Below are 18,568 nucleotides of genomic sequence, written 5' to 3' on the forward strand. Positions count from 1 at the left end.
TAAAGAATTTTAAAAGATACTTCACATAGATCTTGCACGTTTTTTCATAGATGTGACCCGTAGTCATCCTTTTTTTTATTACTAATAGATCTCAATTTTTTAAAAACCATTTACAAACTTTATCTGGTTTGTTTTCTGAAGGATATAGATAATTTTTAAAGATAAAAGATTTGGAAGCTCTCTTTAGCCGGATGTTTCTCATGTCAAGCTCTAAAGTAGAGGGGAGGGTATGTTTAAAATCCCACACAGAGAAGATGTTTCCTTTCCACCTGTTCTCAGTGTGCGTCACCTTCAGTTCTGGGGGACCCCCCGCCCATGTTCTCTGCAGCATCCCTCCATCCTCTCCTCCCTCTCCATCATCTCCTTCCTGAATGCCCTGGACTCCAAGGTGGACCCCTTTACTTTTGGCCTCCCTGGAGTCTCGGAGTCCCGCCTGCTGGTTGAGTTGCTGTGTGCAGACTGTGTGTGTGTGTTTGGAGTGGCTGGCGTGTCCTGAGATCTTCCATCACTGCCTCCTCACCTCCTCTGCTGCCCCACGGGGTGTCCTGCTCTCCCACTCTCCATTGTTCGCTTGACCCTTGGGCTCCCCGCTGCGTTATTTCCCAGTCTCCAAGTCCTTCTTCAGCTCTCCTCAGAGCCCTTTGACCCCAGTTCTCACATCTGTTCGCTATTCAGGAAAGGCCTTCCCTGCTCTCTCCCCGACCCCCACTCAAAGTCCTGTGCCTGCTGGAGGTGAACTCCTGCCCTCCTGCTTTCCCTGGGACCTGGCGTCATGCAGTCGCCTGTCCCTGGGTCTTTGGGGGTCTCGCTCCTGGATATTTCCTTCCTTCCTTGGCCTACTGTGAACACCCTCAAGTTGATGTGACAGTGGTCACAGTGTTGAGATCCACTTACATGTTCATTTTCTGTGTCTGTCTCTCACCTGCTTTCCTCTCCCTTTGCCCAGAAAGTGTTTCCTCTTTCATCAGGGGTGGTTAGATTTTATTTCAGTGAGCAAATTCCTATCTACTTATTGTAATGCTTTTGTAGGATTTTTGCTGGTTTTTATTTTCACAGTCAATCCCTCCCCACTCCCCCTTGTTCTTACATATTACATCTTTGGCCCTGAACCTTCTCTCAGTCTGTTAAATGGGGGAAATTGCTACATAATGTAATTCAGTTGGGTCCTTTAGGATCTTAACTTAATACCTCTTAAGACTAATTTAATATTTTGTTGTAGCCAGACTGAAAGGTTGTGTCTGAATTTGATAATGACTTCCCCCAGGGATCTTAATGGGTGGAAGAAGACATGTGTTTTATATTTTTTGATATGCTGCTTATCAGGCACTGGTCATGATGGGCATTAAACACTCTTCTTCTCATTATGATAGAAGGTTAGGAATTATATCTTTCAGTAGCGTCAGTATACGTTGGAAGACGCCTTTGAAAATAGTGTTTATATAGCGATCCGGAAGAGTAATTTCCTTTCCAAGGCATTTCCCGGTGCTAAAAACAAGCAAACAGAACCCCCCCCCCCACCATCCCCCCATGGCGAGTGTCGCGCTGTCTAGGGAACACACCACAGCAGACAGTGTGCGTCTGTGTTAGGTGACCGGGATGCTGCCAGCAATCATGTGTGCCTTCTCTCCCTCCACTTTCCCAAGGTCACCTTGGATCTTCAGAGCAACACCGAAAAGTTTGGGGCTTTTCTGCGCTCTGCCTTGGATGTTCTCTCTCAGATTCTAGAGTTGGCAACACTGCAGGACATCGGGAAGGTTTGTGTTTCCTTTCTTCTCGTTGAGCTGTAGCTGGCACGCTTGAAGTGTACCCTGGGCCGAGTGCCTCCAGGGCGAAACCCCACCATCCCGGCACATTCACAAAGTGGGGCGAAGGTTCTGCAGTCTGGGCACTTGAGGCTGATTCTTGTCTTAGCCTGAAGTTGCCGGGGGCGGGGTTCTATTTGTATCCTGTTTTCACTTTTTGCTGTAAATTAGCTCAGACCCATATGAATTAAAAAATTGGTGGGTTTAAAACTGTTGACAGAGTCCTTTACTTTATTTGACCTTCGCACATGGCAAGGTCAGAGCAGTCTCTGGGGTGTGGCTTGTTCCTCTGGTGTCTCAGGAAGCAGCAGAGCTGTGCTTGAGGCTCATGGACTTCGGTTCCAAGCCCAGTAACCTCCCTGCACCACCCACATGTTGTGGGGACATGTTCAAGCACACGGGAGAGTTAAGAGGTCGTGTGGTGAGTGCCCGTGTTGTGTCCACGACCAGATCCAGCAGTTACTGTTTTGTCCACTTGCTCTGCGGTGTTTGGATCCACCTGTCCAGCTACCGGGGCATCTTAGTTTCTAATGAGTTTCAAAGTGAGTTACCAATAGCCCTCCTTAAACATGTATCTCTTAGAAGTGGAATACAGTGAAGTTCCTTTGTTTTCATTTCTCTCCATCTTTTTTTTTTTTTTTTTTTTTTTTGTGGTATGTGGGCCTCTCACTGTTGTGGCTTCTCCCGTTGGGGAGCACAGGCTCCGGACGCGCAGGCTCAGCGGCCATGGCTCATGGGCCCAGCCGCTCCGCAGCATGTGGGATCTTCCCGGACCGGGGCACGAACCTGTGTCGCCTGCATCAGCAGGTGGACTGTCAGCCACTGCGCCACCAGGGAAGCCCCATTTCTCTCCATCTTTTTCTCGATATGCATAAAGCTTACCTGGCTTTAATCATTGTACACATTGTCTTCTGTTTCTCCTCACTGTCCCTTTTACTTTTTCCACATGTCAACTCAGTGGGTCGGAGCAGTGCTTAGTCCAGGGCTAATTCTTCCACGACCGAGGCAAGGCCTCCCTGGTTCTAGCCGGCGCCCCATAAACCCGGTTAGGGAGAGCAGTCACTGTTCCAGCCCTGTGTGAGTTCGGAGCGCTGTGCCCTCTGACCCTTCCTTACGCACGTGTTGAGTGGCTCCCAGGGCCTCCCCCGGTCTACAGAGTCCTCTCTGGGAGCTCTCTCTTCTTTGGAGCCCTCACTGTTCCCGCTTCCCCAGACTCTCAGCTCCTCCTCGACTCGGGGGGTCCCCTGAGCTCTGCTCTGTCCCTCGCCCTTGTGCCACCACCCAGGAGCTCTCTGAGGGCAGTGAGCGGGGCAGTCGTAGGGCTGACTTGCTGGTTTCCCATTTCTCAGGGATGCCTGTCCTCCAGTGCCTCCTGGTCACTGTCTTGGAACCGTGGTTTCATATATTCATATATTGGGTTTTTTTGGTTGTTTGGCTGTAGGGTAAATCTGGTTCCTCTTACTGCATATTGGCCAGGAGTGGAAGTCTCCCTTCATCATATTGTATGTTAATATTCGTGCCCGGGACTTGTTTCCTTGAAGGCTGCTAACAGCAGCATCCTCTTCTCACCTGTTTTCAGCGCCTATAACTCAGTTTCTGTTGCACACGGAGCATTTCATACGTGTTTGTTAAGAGACGTGGTTCTTTGTTAGGCAACTTGTGATGTGAAGGCTCTGGTTGTAATTCTTCCGGTTCGCACTTCTTAGTTGCCTGCTATGGGCTAGTGAAAACAAGGTGACGTGGAACAAACTCAACCCTGCAGAGTATAGCTTTGGATATCTAGTCCAATAGGAATAAATCAGAATCTTAAAAATACATGGTCCTGAGTATTTGAAATCAACAGAAATCTGTTGCTTTTTAGTGCAGGAAATATACCAAACAAATGGAGTGAGAGGCCTTTTCAATGTAGTTGGCCTGATAGAAGCAGTGTCTGGGGACCAGGTGGGCGGTGAGGGGCGCTGCTGATGCTGGTGCCTGGACCGTTCATGTCTGCAGGGACCTTGGATAACACGGGCCTCATTTCTGAGGCCGGGAAAAACAGTTTGTGAGAACAGTCGTTTGAAGGCAGTCATTTCGGTCATTTTTGCAGGTTGCTGTCGGACACAGGACCTTACGCTAAAGGGAAATGTCTAGGGCTTTTTGTGGTAAATCACACTTGATGTAGTATGTGCTACGTTCAGCTGAACCTCTGCAGGGGCCCCACAAATGCAGGGCTCTCACTCCTTTGTAGACTCTGAGCTCCTGCCCTGACAACGGGGCTGGATGCCGAGGGCACAGCAGATCCTTGATGCACAGTTTCTGGATGAGTGAGAGAAAGAATGTATAAATGCTAAATGCATGAAAGGAAGGGTGAGACATGGCTGCTTAGATTTCCATGCTTTTTACTGACTTTCTCTGCTGGCAGTACGTGAAAAGCTTCTTCTGACTGTCCTCTGATGTTTACTGTTGTACACAATTTAAACGGAAGCTGTCCAGTGGCCTGCTCTCCGTGCAGGATTCACCACAACAAGTATCTGTGAATTGCTTACTTTAATGTCTTGCTGCCTGTCCTTTGCAGTGTGTCGAAGAGATCCTGGGGTACCTGAAATCCTGCTTCAGTCGAGAACCAGTGATGGCAACTGTTTGTGTCCAGCAGGTCAGAAAGCAGTTTCTTTTAAGCCCTTCACCCCAGCACGCTGATGTAATGCTGCCCGTCGTTCAGAAGGTGGTGCTGGTGGCGCGTCCGGCAGCCCCACCTGTCCCGCCTTTGCTCACTCCGCTGTTCTCTGGCCAAGAGGGCTGCTCCTCCCTCATGGTCCAGGAGGAGGACGCTCGCCCCCATGGGGGCAGAGGATCTCAGAAGCCGTGCTGGCCTCTTGTCACTTAGCTGGTGTCCTGGTATCCCTCCACTGTCCTGCGCAATCTGAAGTTTTGCTAACATACCCAGTTATATATAGGTGGATTTGATATTTGTGTGGGAGATTCTGTGTGACTTCAGATGTTGATGGCTTCAGTTCTTCCACTCTAGCTGTTGAAGACTCTCTTTGGGACAAACTTGGCCTCCCAGTTTGATGGCTTATCTTCCAACCCCAGCAAGTCTCAAGGCCGTGCTCAGCGCCTTGGCTCTTCCAGCGTGAGGCCGGGCTTGTACCACTACTGCTTCATGGCTCCGTACACCCACTTCACCCAGGCCTTAGCCGACGCCAGCCTAAGGAACATGGTGCAGGCAGAACAGGACCACGACACCTCAGGGTAACCTTCTGATAGTCTCCTGTGTTCAGAGAACTCTAGAAAATGTGGTTGCCGCAAGGATGCTGAAGGCATGGCCCTGCCTCCAGAGAAGCATGTGGTCCAGTGGGTGAGATTGCGGGCGCCTCAGTATCTTAGCAGGGCTGGGCCGGGGGAGAGGAGTGCTGAGTGGGCTTCCCGGGAAGCGCACTCACTGCCGATTTGTCAGCCAGCCAGAAAGGGGACACGCTGTTCCCCAGGGCGCATGACGACATTTCCCTTTAGAGTAAGTTCCTGTGTGTTGGTGGCGCTCCGGGGCCTGTAACTCAGGTGGCTCAGTAGTGCTAGTGTGTAGAGGGCATAGGTATTATTACTCTCTGTTTTGTAACTTTATGGCTAAAAGTCTGTTTTCACTCAAATTTATAGTTGTTTATGGTGCCTGGAATTACAGTATTTGTTTCTTAAATTACCATCAATTATTAGTGCATATTTGAGTTACTACTCTGTAGTAACAATAGAATTCCTGGCTTTTCTTTATATAGATGTAGTGATAAAACAGCTATAGTTAAAATACTAGAGTATTTTAGGAAAATGTCCACGTTTCGGGCTTTAATTGGTCACGTACTTACTATTTTTCCAAGTCTCAGGACTAAGATTCTTTAAATACTTTGTCTAATAATATGGGGTATAAATAAAACAAGCAAGTGTCTGATTACTGTCATTTAATATTGTGTTTCTTAAAAAGAAAAGGGTATAATTGATGTAAAGAAAATTTTTCCCAAGGAAATCAAGTGGTGTCTTCTAGATCACTGAATCTTTCGAATGACCATCACCTCTCTGGCCCCACTACACACGGGGCTGAGTGGTGAGTTTCCTGTAGCAGAGGAAAGCGCTGTCTCGGGTAGCCTGCTGCAGGTGACAAGGTTTGATGGCTGTCGGTCAGCTGTAAACTCTGTTTCACCTAATTATCTTCACTAAAGGAAGAGCTTGATGCCGCTACACTGAGTGGCTGTTATAGTTCTTTCTGACTCTAAAACGCTCTGATTTTGTGAATTTGAATTAGTTTGACCTGGAGTATAGCTGGATACCTAGGAGAGTATTTAAGGGTATTCTTTGCTCACCTTTCTTTCTGCCTGGCAGGTGGTTTGACGTACTCCAGAAAGTGTCTACCCAATTGAAGACAAACCTCACCAGCGTCGCAAAGAACCGCGCGGACAAGGTAACTGGGAGCCGGCAGGTGCACGCTGGGCACGTTGCAGGTTGGGGGCTTCAGGCTGCCTGCAGTGGAAGACTCACTTACGGATTCTTGCTTTCTCTTTTTTTTCGTAGAATGCTATTCATAATCACATTCGTTTATTTGAGCCTCTTGTTATAAAAGCTTTAAAACAGTACACGACAACAACCTCTGTGCAGTTACAGAAGCAGGTTTTGGATTTGCTGGCGCAGCTGGTTCAGTTACGGGTTAACTACTGCCTTCTGGATTCGGATCAGGTTTGTCGCTTTTATCTTTCATCTACTGCACCTGTTCATAAGTTAATAAAAATGAACTTGGAAAGACGCTGAAGTCTACCTTAAAGAAATGCGCCGTTCTTTCCCCCACCAGCGGCTGCGTCTCATCTGTCTCACCCACTGGTTGACACGGAAGGCCTGGCGTGCGCAGGCCTCAGCAAGCGTTGCACCCTCGCCCAAGCTCTCCAGGCTGGGCTCAGCCTTTACAAATCTGCCCATGGCTCTTCCCGGCCACTCACCCTCCCCCACTCCAAGGTTAATCCGAACTTAACATTGTCGTTGAGATCTACTGCTGGGGGGACATTTCTGCAGAATCCAGAGTCTTATTTTAGACAGCTTATCAAGGAAGATCAGTTTCAAGCGATCTAAAGTTAGCTCACCTGTTTGAAAGGGAATGTGATCTGTTGGTCAGTGGCTGGCCCCCGGCCCCTGGGTCCCCGCGTGGCGGCTGTCTGGGCCGGCCCTGAGTGTCTGTGCTTGCTTCCACCAGGTGAGACCTCCCTGCCACGGGTACGACTCTGGAAAGCTGTGTCATTTTGTGATGCGAATTCTCTTAAAGCAAGCGTCATGCCAGCCAAGTTCACTGCAAAGAAAGTTGCCTTTAGGTCGTCAAAATGTGACTGTCATTGTTGGGCTGTGATTTGGCTCTACCTTCCTATGAGATAGGAAACAGTGCAATTCTCCATTCCCTTCTAGACACCACTGTATCTGTGGTGTAGCACTGTCATTGAGGTGATCCTCTCTCGATGCTTACATATCAGATGGGGACTTTAGAAAGATAGAAGAAAGCAACAAAAATCACTCCGTTTTGGAGAAGGGCTCTGTGTGGCATGACTGAAGAGAGAATTTGATAAAGGCCTGTCTGACCAGTGTACGGTTGAGTGGGGAGCTGTGCTCTTTCTCTGTCCACTGACGGCAGCCCCAGCAGAGACTGGTCTCTAACCACCCACCGGCCACGCACCTTGAGAAACTCACCAGGAGAAGCGAGCAAAAACATTCAGGATGCTGGTTTCCCCACAGGTGGTGTTGGGGGGGGGGGTCACCTGTTGAGAGCGGGCTTGGGGCGGGGGCTCTGTTTTGACCCAGCATTTTCATTGTCCCGCCCTCTGCTCTGGTTCTCCGAGGAAAATCGTCCAAAGAGCCGTTTCCTTCCTTGGGGACAACGCTCACTGCGGGACGGTTCCCGGGCTCTGACGCAGGGGCTTGGGTGGAGAGAAGCCCTCATCTGAAGTGGGGGGCAGCCGTGGCCGAGAGGGAGGCAGGCGCGGGCACGCGAGGGGAGCCTGGGAAGGTGGGGCCTCCCCGGGCTTCCCCCGCGCCTGCTGCTCCAGGGGAGAGCAGAGCCCGGGCTGGCTGCACTCCCATCAGGACACGGGCCGCCTTTCTCGGTTTCCCCCTTCTGACTCGTCCTGGGAGGAAACTGATTCTCTCAGGTGGTGGTCGGTCTCTGCTGGGGCTGCCGTCAGCGGACAGAGAAAGAACACAGCTCCCCACTCGGCCGTACCCTGGTCAGACAGGCCTTTATCACATTCTGTCTTTAGTCATTCTACACAGAGCCCTTCTCCAAAACGGAGTGATTTTTGTTGCTTTCTTCTCTGTTTCTAAAGTCCCCATCTGATACGTAAGCGTCGAGAGAGAATTCCGTGCTGTGCTCGTCTCTGCGCACGCGCACAGGTGGTCTGATGTGTGGGCCTCGCTGCGAGCCCAGCACTTTCTGCCTCTTACTTGGTGGCGTTAGGTTTTCTTGCCATGGGCACTCTCTCCCCACGTTTGTTCCGATTTGTTTCTGTCACTCAGCGCCCTTTCCCCCCAATTCTTAGGGTTCAGTACCTTGACAGTTTTTATGGACAAGGATAGAAAACTGTCAGTAGAACAGGCAAGTGATTTAACTCAGTTCAGATCGTGATTTACTGAGCACCTGCTGTGTGTCTGTGTCACACCCGGGGGCGAGGAGGAAACTGGAGATAAGCTCCATGCTTCAGGCTGGAGAGTGAATTTGGGCACTTGGAATGTGACACAGAACTGGCTGTAAGCCAGTCGTGAGGGTCCTGCCTCTGCTTCTCAAGGCCACCTTCCCCTCCGCACCCCTCGGTACCTAGCTCCTTTTAATGTTGGGGGCGCTGGGGGAGGAGTTGGACTCACTTGGGCATCTTTATTCCTAAGCCAGTTTCAGGAAATCCGTGCTGTGCGGCTTGCCGTGAGCTGGAGCACACGAGGCCTGCTGCTGTGCCTTGTGGGTGCTGCCTGGGGCTCCTGGAATTCATCCTCTGTTTTTCCCAACAGGTGTCACCTCAGTGTTCAGTAAGTGTGTTTAGAGGGATTTCTGGAAGTGTCTTGAAATTATCTAGTCTGACAGTAGAATACGTTTGAGTCCTTGTGCACAAACAAATTTACTGTCAGGAAACTTGTTAAAGGTTTATACAAATGAGTATGAAGAAAAATAACCTAGTTTGCACCATTTTAATTATTGATGTAAAAATTTTATATTTCTGCCTGTAGGTGTTTATTGGATTTGTGCTGAAGCAGTTTGAATACATTGAAGTAGGCCAGTTCAGGTAATAGCGTTTTGTTATTTTAGATTTCTTGTCCTTGTTACATAATTACATGGAATTTTATGTTATGTTATGTTATTTGCCGCACTGCACAGCATACGGGATCTCAGTTCCCTCGACCAGGGATCGAACCCGTGCTCCCTGCAGTGGAAGCACGGAGTCTTAACCACTGGACCGCCAGGGAATTCCCTACATGTAGGATGAGCATTTATCTTAAAAGGGTTGTTAGGCATTTTTGCTAAGCATTATTTTTAATGGAAATCTGATTAACATGCTGTGGATTTTTGTTTCTAATAAAAATTCATGAATGAGCATCTCAAGACGTGTTGAGAAGTAGTTCTACATCTGATAATCACGTGTTGTCAGTTTTCATTTCATATTTCAAAGCATTTAATTATAATAGTTTTCTAAATGAAATCTCATTTGATAGAGCACTAATTTTTCTCATCTTAGAGAAGACAGTTTTTGGATATAGTTGTCTTTAATAAAGGTAATTATTATGCACTGTACTTATATTAATTGCAGTTTTTCTTTGCTAGACTGTAAGGTTTGAATACTTCCTCTTATAAGTATAATTATAGAAAGTTAAAATTGTTCAGTTCCTGAACTAACTGGTAAGTAGTTAGGGGAACATAGTGCAGAGGGAAGTGTTCTGAGAGTCCCCTGGATCTGGAGGCATAGTTTCTTGTTCTCGACCATGTGATTCGAGGCAGGTTACTTTTTCTCCTTTGGGTGTCAGTTACTTTTTCTCCTGTTGGGCGCCTTCTCCAGGCCCTCACTTAGCCCAGGCGCCCCAGAAGACGTGCTAGCCCCACCCCGAGCCGGGAACGCGGGAGGACGTCAGCTGGACTAAACTGGGTCCCGAGGGTCCTTTAGCTCAGCGCCCACTCATCCCTCCTCGCGCTCTCTCGTTTTCTCACATGTGCTCTCTCAACTCTGAATCGAGAGTAATTTCATGCTGTTTATATTGGTTATGTTTCTTCATTTTAAAAGGAAGCGTCTAAATGGATGTTTTTGTTTCTAGGGAATCAGAGGCAATTATTCCAAACATCTTTTTCTTCCTGGTATTACTGTCTTATGAACGCTATCATTCAAAACAGATCATTGGAATTCCTAAAATCATCCAGCTCTGTGACGGCATCATGGCCAGCGGGAGGAAAGCTGTGACACACGGTAACGGGACCACCTCTCACTGTGGTCTTCGGTGGTCATCATGTGCTGACCCCACCTTCCAGCTGTGTGGACAGCTGCCCGGTGCTCTGTAGGCTGTGCGTGTGTACGCGTGCGCATGTGCACTCTGGTTAGAGATGTTTAAAAAAAGGAGCGAGCACACTCTTTACTCTCAGGAGTGTATGATCCACTTAGGTAAACACACACAGTGAGATAATCTGAGGTGCACGTAGAGTCTGACATAAACACTCTTGTCTATCCATGTGAAACAAAGAATTTTAAAGTCCAGCTTCTGTAAGGACATTGGATTTCTCGTCCAGTGGTATTGGAAGATATAGTTTGGCCTTGATTCAGGGCCTTCTGTTTTGCCTGGTTATTTCATAGCAGGTTAAGTGAGGTCCACAGACGACAGTCAGCCGCTCAGGCAGCCTCCTTCCCACCTGTGGAATGAGGTGGTGTGCTTTAGGAAGGAGCTGTGAATCTTTCTTTGCACTTTTTAAACTGCTCTTCCTACCGACTCCTCTCTGGCTCCATCGTCAGGAATCTGTAGGCTTTTGAACTGTGATTGGGGTGCCTCCCAAGACCCGTTCCGCGTACCGCAGTAGGGTGACCAGCGAGCCGTGGTGCCGGGGATGTGGAGGGGCTCGGCAATCACCATTTCCCACACTAGCAAGACGGTCATCTTAGCCATGGCCTTGCTAGGGCCCAACTCCATGCCTCAGCACAGGGGTACATGACTGCACGTATGGACTTGGGGTCACTGGATAGAGTTGAAAGTGCAAATGGCAAATAGAGAGATGACTGAGGTTTCCCAGATCAGAGGGTCTTTGGATAGAAAATTGATGGGCAGCCAGACCGCCCCGCTCTCTACTGGGAAGCCTGGTTGTCTGTAGAAAACTCAGCAAGTGTGGCGTGTGTGTGTGCGTCACTGAGGGTGAGAGAGTGTGCCTCTCAGTAATCGTGGTGACATGACTGGGCTGATCCTTCTTAATGAAAGGCCTTTCTTAGTTTATTCAAGTGGTGGTGTGAGGCAAATCATTTACTTTGCTCTTTTGGAGAAAGACACGACTTGGGGGAAAACACGTTGTCTAATGAGAGAGTGACTTTAATTGCTTGAAACAGTATAGAAATCTAATACTTTGACTAAATGTTTTCCATTGAAAAAGCATTTATTCTCTCTTCAGGTAAATCTTTAAGTAGATTATGCATGAGGATAGAATGTTGCTATTTTGGTTAGTTAGAAGGTTTTATTATTTTGAATTTGACTTTTGAATTTGTGTCTCTTTGTGTCAGAAATAATGTTATGTCACAGAAACCCTAGTTTTTTGTTTATTATTATTTATTATTTTTTGTGTGTGTGTGGTACGCGGGCCTCTCACCGCTGTGGCCTCCCCCGTTGCGGAGCACAGGCTCCGGACGCGCAGGCTCAGTGGCCATGGCTCACGGGCCCAGCCGCTCCGCGGCATGTGGGATCTTCCCGGACCGGGGCACGAACCCGTGTCCCCTGCATCGGCAGGCAGACTCTCAACCACTGCGCCACCAGGGAAGCCCTGTTTTTTTGTTTTTTAAAATCTTCACAACATTATCCAGTGTCAGAGGAAGACCCATGGCCTTCCAGGATGGTATACAGGTAATTTCACGGCACTCATTGATAACCTTAATTTATGTCTTATCACAAAGCCAAGTATGGGTCAGGGTTTTCTTTATTTCTTGAAAATAACTTGGAGGTGTTAGTGCTGTCTTCCGAATGCATCTGTCACATACTGCCTTCTTAGTGGGCCCTTTTGTGCCTACAGCCATACCAGCCCTGCAGCCTATAGTCCACGACCTGTTCGTTTTAAGAGGAACCAATAAAGCTGATGCAGGAAAAGAGCTTGAAACCCAGAAGGAGGTGGTGGTGTCCATGTTACTGAGGCTCATCCAGTACCATCAGGTAAGAGGAGGTGTGGGGCGGTCGCTGACCCCTCCTTGTCCCTGCAGGGACAGGAGGAAGTGCCATGTGGCTGCTGCCTGCTGTCAGTGAGTGTGGCTTTGTGCTGGCCCTGGGCTCTCGGGCGGGGAGACGCAGGGGGACGTAAGGCTTGGTGGGGTCTGTCTTGAAGGCAGTGTGGCCTGGCCGACGGTCACGAGGTCGTTCAAGGCGGTAAGCATGGTGGAGGCCCTCTTTTCCAAAGTGAGGACCAAATACCAGTCAACAGTGTCGATCAAAATGGTAGCGTTCTAAAGAATGATTTTTAAAAATCTCAACGTGAAATAATTTAACGACTTTATTTGTACATTTATTTACCAGTATGTTGAGGGAGGGCCAGAGGCTTTTTCTTGGCGCTGATTTCTGGCTTCGTTTTCCTTAAGGTGGAGTAGGAATTTCAGGTGGTGTGTGAGGCAGTCTGAAAACAGAAGTCTGGCTTTTTAATGAATTCTCTTCTGTAGCTGGTACAGTTGCCTAGCCCTCACTTATTTTGGTAATTCTTTTTAGCTATTTGTCTTTGACTCTTCATAAAATCGTAAGATTTTCTCGTAGAAACACTTCCTTTGTGCATTCTCATTTTGGTTAATCTAGGTAATGTTTAATTAAATGCTTTTAGTGTTTAATTAAATCCCGTAATTACAATAAAAAGTACGACTACCATAAAGAGGTTTGAGAACCAATAACCGGCTCTTGGCAAGCATGCAGTTTAGTGGGAGGCCTGGAGGGCGGCTCAGCCGGCACAGCGGCCCCGGAGCTCCCGGCCTGGTTTACGGAACGGAGAGGGCGGGTCTTGGATTAGGAGAGCCGGGATGAGCGCAGAGTGGGCCCTGTCGTGCAGGTGCTGCCCGAAGTGCCTCTCGAAGGGAGAGGCAGCTGTGGAGGCGGCCAGGCGGCTTTCCAGGGAACGGGCTCAGCCTGGCCAGTACGTTCACAGATCAGGCTGCAGGCTTTTCTGCCAACAGGCGGGTGATAAGCATTTTCAGCTTTGCAGGAGCTCCTCGTGTCTGCTGTCGTTCTGGAAGCCTTCCTGGCAGCATTTTCACGGTGGTCGTGTGCCAGGGAGACCGTGTTGACCAAAACAGGCTTTTAGGGGTCTCTGTTTAGAAGGGATCACTAACAAACTCGTGCTCACCCAAGGCCAACTCTTCTGAAGTATGGTGTCCTCAGTAGAAGGTGACCTTTGCACAGATGTTAACACACACGAAAGCCAGAGGGTGTCTGCACAACAGCTTAGTCAGGGCTGTGCTTGTGTCCTGCCAAAGGTTGAGATGAGTTTGGCTTTCCTTTCGTGCCTTTCCTGTGGTTGTCAGTCTTGTAAAGCTGTAGAGATGACAGTGCTGTGGTCCTCCTGCGTGTCCCGGGGCCAGGGCTGCATCGGCCCTCCTCGGGGGCACGTGGGCTGGGGTCTGAATGTCTTCCGGCCGTTCCCTCTGTGCAGGTGTTGGAGATGTTCATCCTGGTCCTGCAGCAGTGCCACAAGGAGAGCGAGGACAAGTGGAAGCGGCTGTCTCGGCAGGTAGCCGACATCATCCTCCCAATGTTGGCCAGGCAACAGGTTTGTCCCCCTCCCCCCGCGTGTGGGGTCACTGCGACACCGTGGAAGTGGGTGAAGATGCTCGTGAGAGGTGGGCGCTTGTGGTGGGCTTTTCGTCAGTTCGTGGTGTGTACATTTTATGGTCGTTACTGGTGCCATCTGGGCGAGTGGGAGGCCAGAGGTAGAGACGTCCCCTGGGTCCCAAGGCGCCCTTGGGGAAGTGCCCCCAGGGCTGCGTCCTTTCTTGCTTACACCCTGTCTCCCTCATTCTGCTCAGTCAAACGTCCTCTGTTTGCTCTGTAGGGGAGTGTTTTTCCTTATCACGTATAAAGTAAGTTGGCAGTTATCCGTCATTTAATCAGGATTTCTGCGGTCAAACGATGCAGTCAGTGGTTTCCACAAGCGCAGTGGAAGGCACTGGTCTGGCTGTGTGTGTAGGATGGAGCCCAGTAGTTGCACGGCTTCTGAACCACTTCTGCCCCCGCCCCCCGTCCCCCCAACCCCCGGCATCGAGGGCAGGACGCTGTGCTCTGGGTGCTGCACCACCCTGGGAACCGGGCAGCAGGGATGCACCGAAGACGGTCCCTCCAGGAATCTGTCCCAGCTGCTGGCAGAGCTCTGGGTCTGAAGCACTTTGGGTACAGTCAGCAGATGCCTGTCCATCTGGGTCGGCCTGGCTAGGGAAGCGGGCGCTCTCAGAGTGAGCGTTCAGTTGGAATGGGGTGGGGAGACAGACAGCAGAGGGGACTAAGCTAGTTATGTGTATAAAATGCCAGATGAGAGCGCTGGAGGGAGGGGAGGTGTGTCGGCTGGGGGTGACACTGTTGAATGGGTGACATCCCCGGGGCTTGAAGGAGGTGAGGGATGAGCCGAGCAGATGCCTGGGAAAGAGCTCTCCGGGTGGAGGACTTGGGGGAACCCTCGGAGGGCTTGGTACGAAGGGGGTCAGGGTGAACTTGAGAGTGGAACAGGCGGGCGGGGGTGTAGGGAGAGCCACTCATGGCTCAGGGCCTGAGTGGACCGGGGGTGGGAGCGAAGGGGCGAGAAGGGGCGTCTGCTGGACGCAGCTCAGACGCAGAACCAGTGAGCTTTGCTGACGGCTTAGGTGGGGTGAGGGATGTGAGAGGAGGGGCGGGCAGGTGGCTGTAGCGTGATGGCTTTGGGCGGACCGTGGAAGGAGCGGGTTTCGGGACGAGGTCAGAGCCTGGTTTGGATGTGTTTGGTTGGGACACTGGGTGGCGCCAGGGAGGCTGGAGGAGGCCTTTGGGGTGCGAGCTGGAGGGCAGGCCTGAGGGTGGACGAGGTCGCTGCGGGGCCCAGGGTAGCTGGGCAGTGGGAGAAGGCCAAGCCCCGGGAGGCGAGGGGGGGCCCGTGGACGAGACGGGCAGGAGCAGGTGGCGTGGTATTCTTACAACCGAGGAGAAAAGGTGTTTCCCGGAGAAGGGACTGATCGCTGGGAGCTGCTGCCAGGCCAAGCAGACGGGCCCTGGGAACTGACCCGCACTTGGCCACACGCAGGTCCCTGGGGAGCGGCTTTGGTGGAACGGAGGGAACAGAAGCCCAGCCGGCGTGCGCTGGTGAGAGGGCAGGAGGAGAGAGGGAGAGGGCAGGAGGAGAGAGGGAGAGACGTGGCGGCAGCCGGCCAAGCTGGGGGGCACGAGGGCCAGTGTCCACCCTGAGGGCAAGAGCAGAGGGGCACTGCCTCTGCAGGACAGGCGGCCGTGCCGTCGTGCCGTCCCTGAGCACCACCAGACCCAGGGCTCCGTGGCCGCGGAGCCGACAGGTCACGGCCAGAGGGCCTTGCCGGCGGGTGGGCCCCGGCAAGAGGCTCATCTTCCCACCGCAGAGGGGCGGCTCCACGCCAAGCAGGGCTCAGACCTGCACCTTGAGAAAATCGCCCTCTGTGGAGATGTTACTGTGTGTATACACACTCGTTAGTAGTGACGAAAGTCATCAGTAGGGGAGTGGTTGAGTGTACTGTGGTAGAGACTTAATTTGGAATATTTTGCAACCTTTAAAAATAATGTTAGGAGGATCTCCCTGCCGGTCCAGTGGTTAAGACTCTGCCCTTCCATTGCTGGGGGGGCCGGGTTCGATCCCTGGGTGGGGAACTAAGATCCTGCATGCTGCACGGAGAGGCCAAACAAAATTTAAAAAATGTTAGGTTTTAAAACCTGTTGCCTTGGGAGTTCTCCATTATATTTTTAATGGAAAAAAGCAGAGACATTTATAACATGATTTTTCAAAACAACTTAAACAAAAATCTCTCTACACGTATAGGAATGTGGAGAAAGTTAACGAGAAATACACTAATTTGCTAACATTTGTTACTACATAGTGGGGTAGGGATGGGGTGACAGTAAAGAAAGAAAAAAGATACAGTGTGTATGATACCCATTTAGGTACATTACTTGTGTGTAAAGAGATGCGAGAGAGGCTGGTTCCCGAAGTGTTGATGGTGACTGGGTCAGGGCGGTGTGGTTTCAGTTGATATTTTTCATACTTCTACATATTTGAATTTTTTACAGAAAGCATCTATGGTTTATTTAATAAAAATCTAAATGCAAAGATTTCCATCGTGGAAAAAATACAGCTGTGTTACAGTGTTGTTCTAAAAAATGTTTACTTGGTTCACTACTGAAGTTAAAATGCATTTAAGTGCGGGGGTGGGAATGATGCATGGTCAAGGTTATTTGACCTTGAGACAACTGATGTGAGGTATAAAAGTTGGCATTTCAGTTGGCTTACGGGAAAATATCTGTGACGTTTAATTGCAACAGATGCACATTGATTCTCACGAAGCACTTGGAGTGTTAAATACGTTATTTGAGATTTTGGCCCCTTCCTCCCTCCGTCCCGTGGACATGCTTTTACGGAGTATGTTCGTCACCCCAGATACCCTGGTGAGTATCCCACCTCCTGATGGCATCTTGGGTTCACCACTGTGTGGGGCACCCGGGGGTTTCTGCTGGGGCTAGGGTGGAGCCTTAGTATTTGCATTTTAAGCAGGTTCCCAGACGGTACTGATGCTGCTTGTCTGGGACCACACTTTGAGAACCAATGAGACAGATTTATTGGTGGAATTGTAAACTCAGGGTGATTTTCATAAATGAACTTGGCAATCAGGAAGAACTTAATCGTCTTTTTCCTTTAGCTATAACTTACTTGTCTTCCTTCCTCTAGGCATCTGTGAGCACTGCTCAGCTGTGGATAGCCGGGATCCTAGCCATCTTGAGGGTTCTGATTTCCCAGTCAACTGAAGACATTGTTCTTTCTCGCATTCAGGAGCTTTCCTTCTCTCCTTATTTACTCTGCTGTCCGATAATTAATAGGTTAAGAGATGGGGGCAGTAATTCAGTACTGGAAGAACACAGTGAAGGGAGACAAACGAAGGATTTGCCAGAAGAAACATTTTCCAGGTACGCTCTATATCGGAGCCTTCCGCGTGCGTGTCCTCAGGCCGCTGTGTGGTGTTTGGGGTCACTGAGTCTCGCTTCAGCTCTGCGAGGCGGGTTAAGGGATCTGTGTCGGTGTGTTTTCTCTGCCCAGCCTGCCTCACCTGTGGCCCTTGGTCATGCCTGTCTGCAGGCTCTGTCACATCCTGAATCAGACCCTCGTTAAGACTGCACGGTGGTAGTGGGTGGGTGCAGGCAGTAAGGGCGTGGTTGCCTGCAGAGAATTTGAAAACCTAGGAAAACCCACTAAAAGTCAGTCTTATGTTTACTCCCGCCGGGTGCTGGCCACCCTAAACACTGTCGGTAGTAAAGTCCCCCTCCCCGCCAGGGTGGAGCGCTCATACTGTGCCCCCCTGGGTGCACTTGTGGCATCAGATCACATCTGCCCTTATCAGTTCTTGGGAAGCTCCTTGAGGGTGGCGATCACAACTCAGGCACTGAAAAGGCTTGTTGTGTAGACGACTGTGTATCCACCTTTGCTGGATTCGGGGTGCACGCTGACTTATACCTCGTAGAGCGTGTCCAGGAAGCGCAGTTCCTGAGAACGTGCTCCTTCCTGCAGGGTCCACCGTAATGTCCACGTAGCTGCCCTTGGTTGGTCATCGGGGCCTGGGGCGCCATTGTGTTTGTGGAGATAAATCCAGTGAAACTGCACGACACCCGTTTGTCCGCAGGTTCGGCAAGGCAGCCTGTGGCTCCTGCTGTTACATTTAAGCAGGGGGCTAATGTGGAGGATACATTAAATTCCTGTGGTGGGTTATCACCCTACTTTATGGTTTATAAAGTTTTGAAGAAACACTGCAGGTCATTTTACCCTCCTGACAGTCCTTTAAAGGTGGTATGATTCCTGCCATCTCACTAGTGAGGAAAGTAATACGCAGAGGGCTGGCATTGAACACTTCACTTTACTTGCATTTTTACCCTACTGCCCTACCCATATCTACTGTGTGTATTACTTTTACGTGTGTGCCTCCCTCCCAGAAGTGCTCCGCAATAGGCCCCTACTTCACTGTCACCCTTCTCCCTTTCTTTGAAGGTTTCTGCTACAACTGGTTGGCATCCTTTTAGAGGACATTGTTACAAAGCAGCTAAGAGTGGAAATGAGTGAACAGCAGCATACTTTCTACTGCCAAGAACTAGGCACGCTGCTCATGTGCCTGATCCACATCTTCAAGTCTGGTAGGTGCATCACACTAGTCTTACTAGGGCATCTGTACATCCCCTGCCCTGCGCTGCGCGCTCCCAGGGCGTAAGGAGGTGCTGCCCAGCGTGAGCCCCGCCCCCTGCCCCGCCCGCTCTCAGGGCGTAAGGAGGTGCTGCCCAGCGTGAGCCCCGCCCCCCTGCCCTGCGCGCTCCCAGGGCGTAAGGAG

General features: G+C 50.2%; 1 protein-coding gene across 15 annotated transcripts in view; it reads left to right on the top strand.

Moving 5' to 3' along the window:
• The window catches only part of HTT (huntingtin), a 136,763-nt gene that overhangs the window by 69,678 nt on the left and 48,517 nt on the right, over positions 1 to 18,568 (top strand). For all 15 annotated transcript variants that reach the window (XR_016393181.1, XR_002642197.3, XR_002642199.3 and 12 more), the window contains 12 exons: positions 1,644 to 1,754; positions 4,360 to 4,437; positions 4,810 to 5,033; positions 6,150 to 6,228; positions 6,339 to 6,500; positions 9,018 to 9,073; positions 10,095 to 10,243; positions 12,037 to 12,173; positions 13,648 to 13,764; positions 16,524 to 16,646; positions 16,927 to 17,162; positions 18,235 to 18,377. Coding sequence is in view for 11 of the 15 variants with exons in the window: in XM_089911416.1 (XP_089767542.1) it covers positions 1,644 to 1,754; positions 4,360 to 4,437; positions 4,810 to 5,033; positions 6,150 to 6,228; positions 6,339 to 6,500; positions 9,018 to 9,073; positions 10,095 to 10,243; positions 12,037 to 12,173; positions 13,648 to 13,764; positions 16,524 to 16,646; positions 16,927 to 17,162; positions 18,235 to 18,377 (1,615 nt within the window). In the remaining 4 variants the exon portion in view is untranslated. The remainder of the gene's footprint in view (positions 1 to 1,643; positions 1,755 to 4,359; positions 4,438 to 4,809; positions 5,034 to 6,149; positions 6,229 to 6,338; positions 6,501 to 9,017; positions 9,074 to 10,094; positions 10,244 to 12,036; positions 12,174 to 13,647; positions 13,765 to 16,523; positions 16,647 to 16,926; positions 17,163 to 18,234; positions 18,378 to 18,568) is intronic.

This window comes from Delphinapterus leucas, chromosome 5, assembly GCF_059928025.1.
Source record: "Delphinapterus leucas isolate spDelLeu-1000000601 "Yukka" chromosome 5, BTC_Dleu_Yukka2, whole genome shotgun sequence".
NCBI classification, from domain to species: domain Eukaryota; kingdom Metazoa; phylum Chordata; class Mammalia; order Artiodactyla; family Monodontidae; genus Delphinapterus; species Delphinapterus leucas.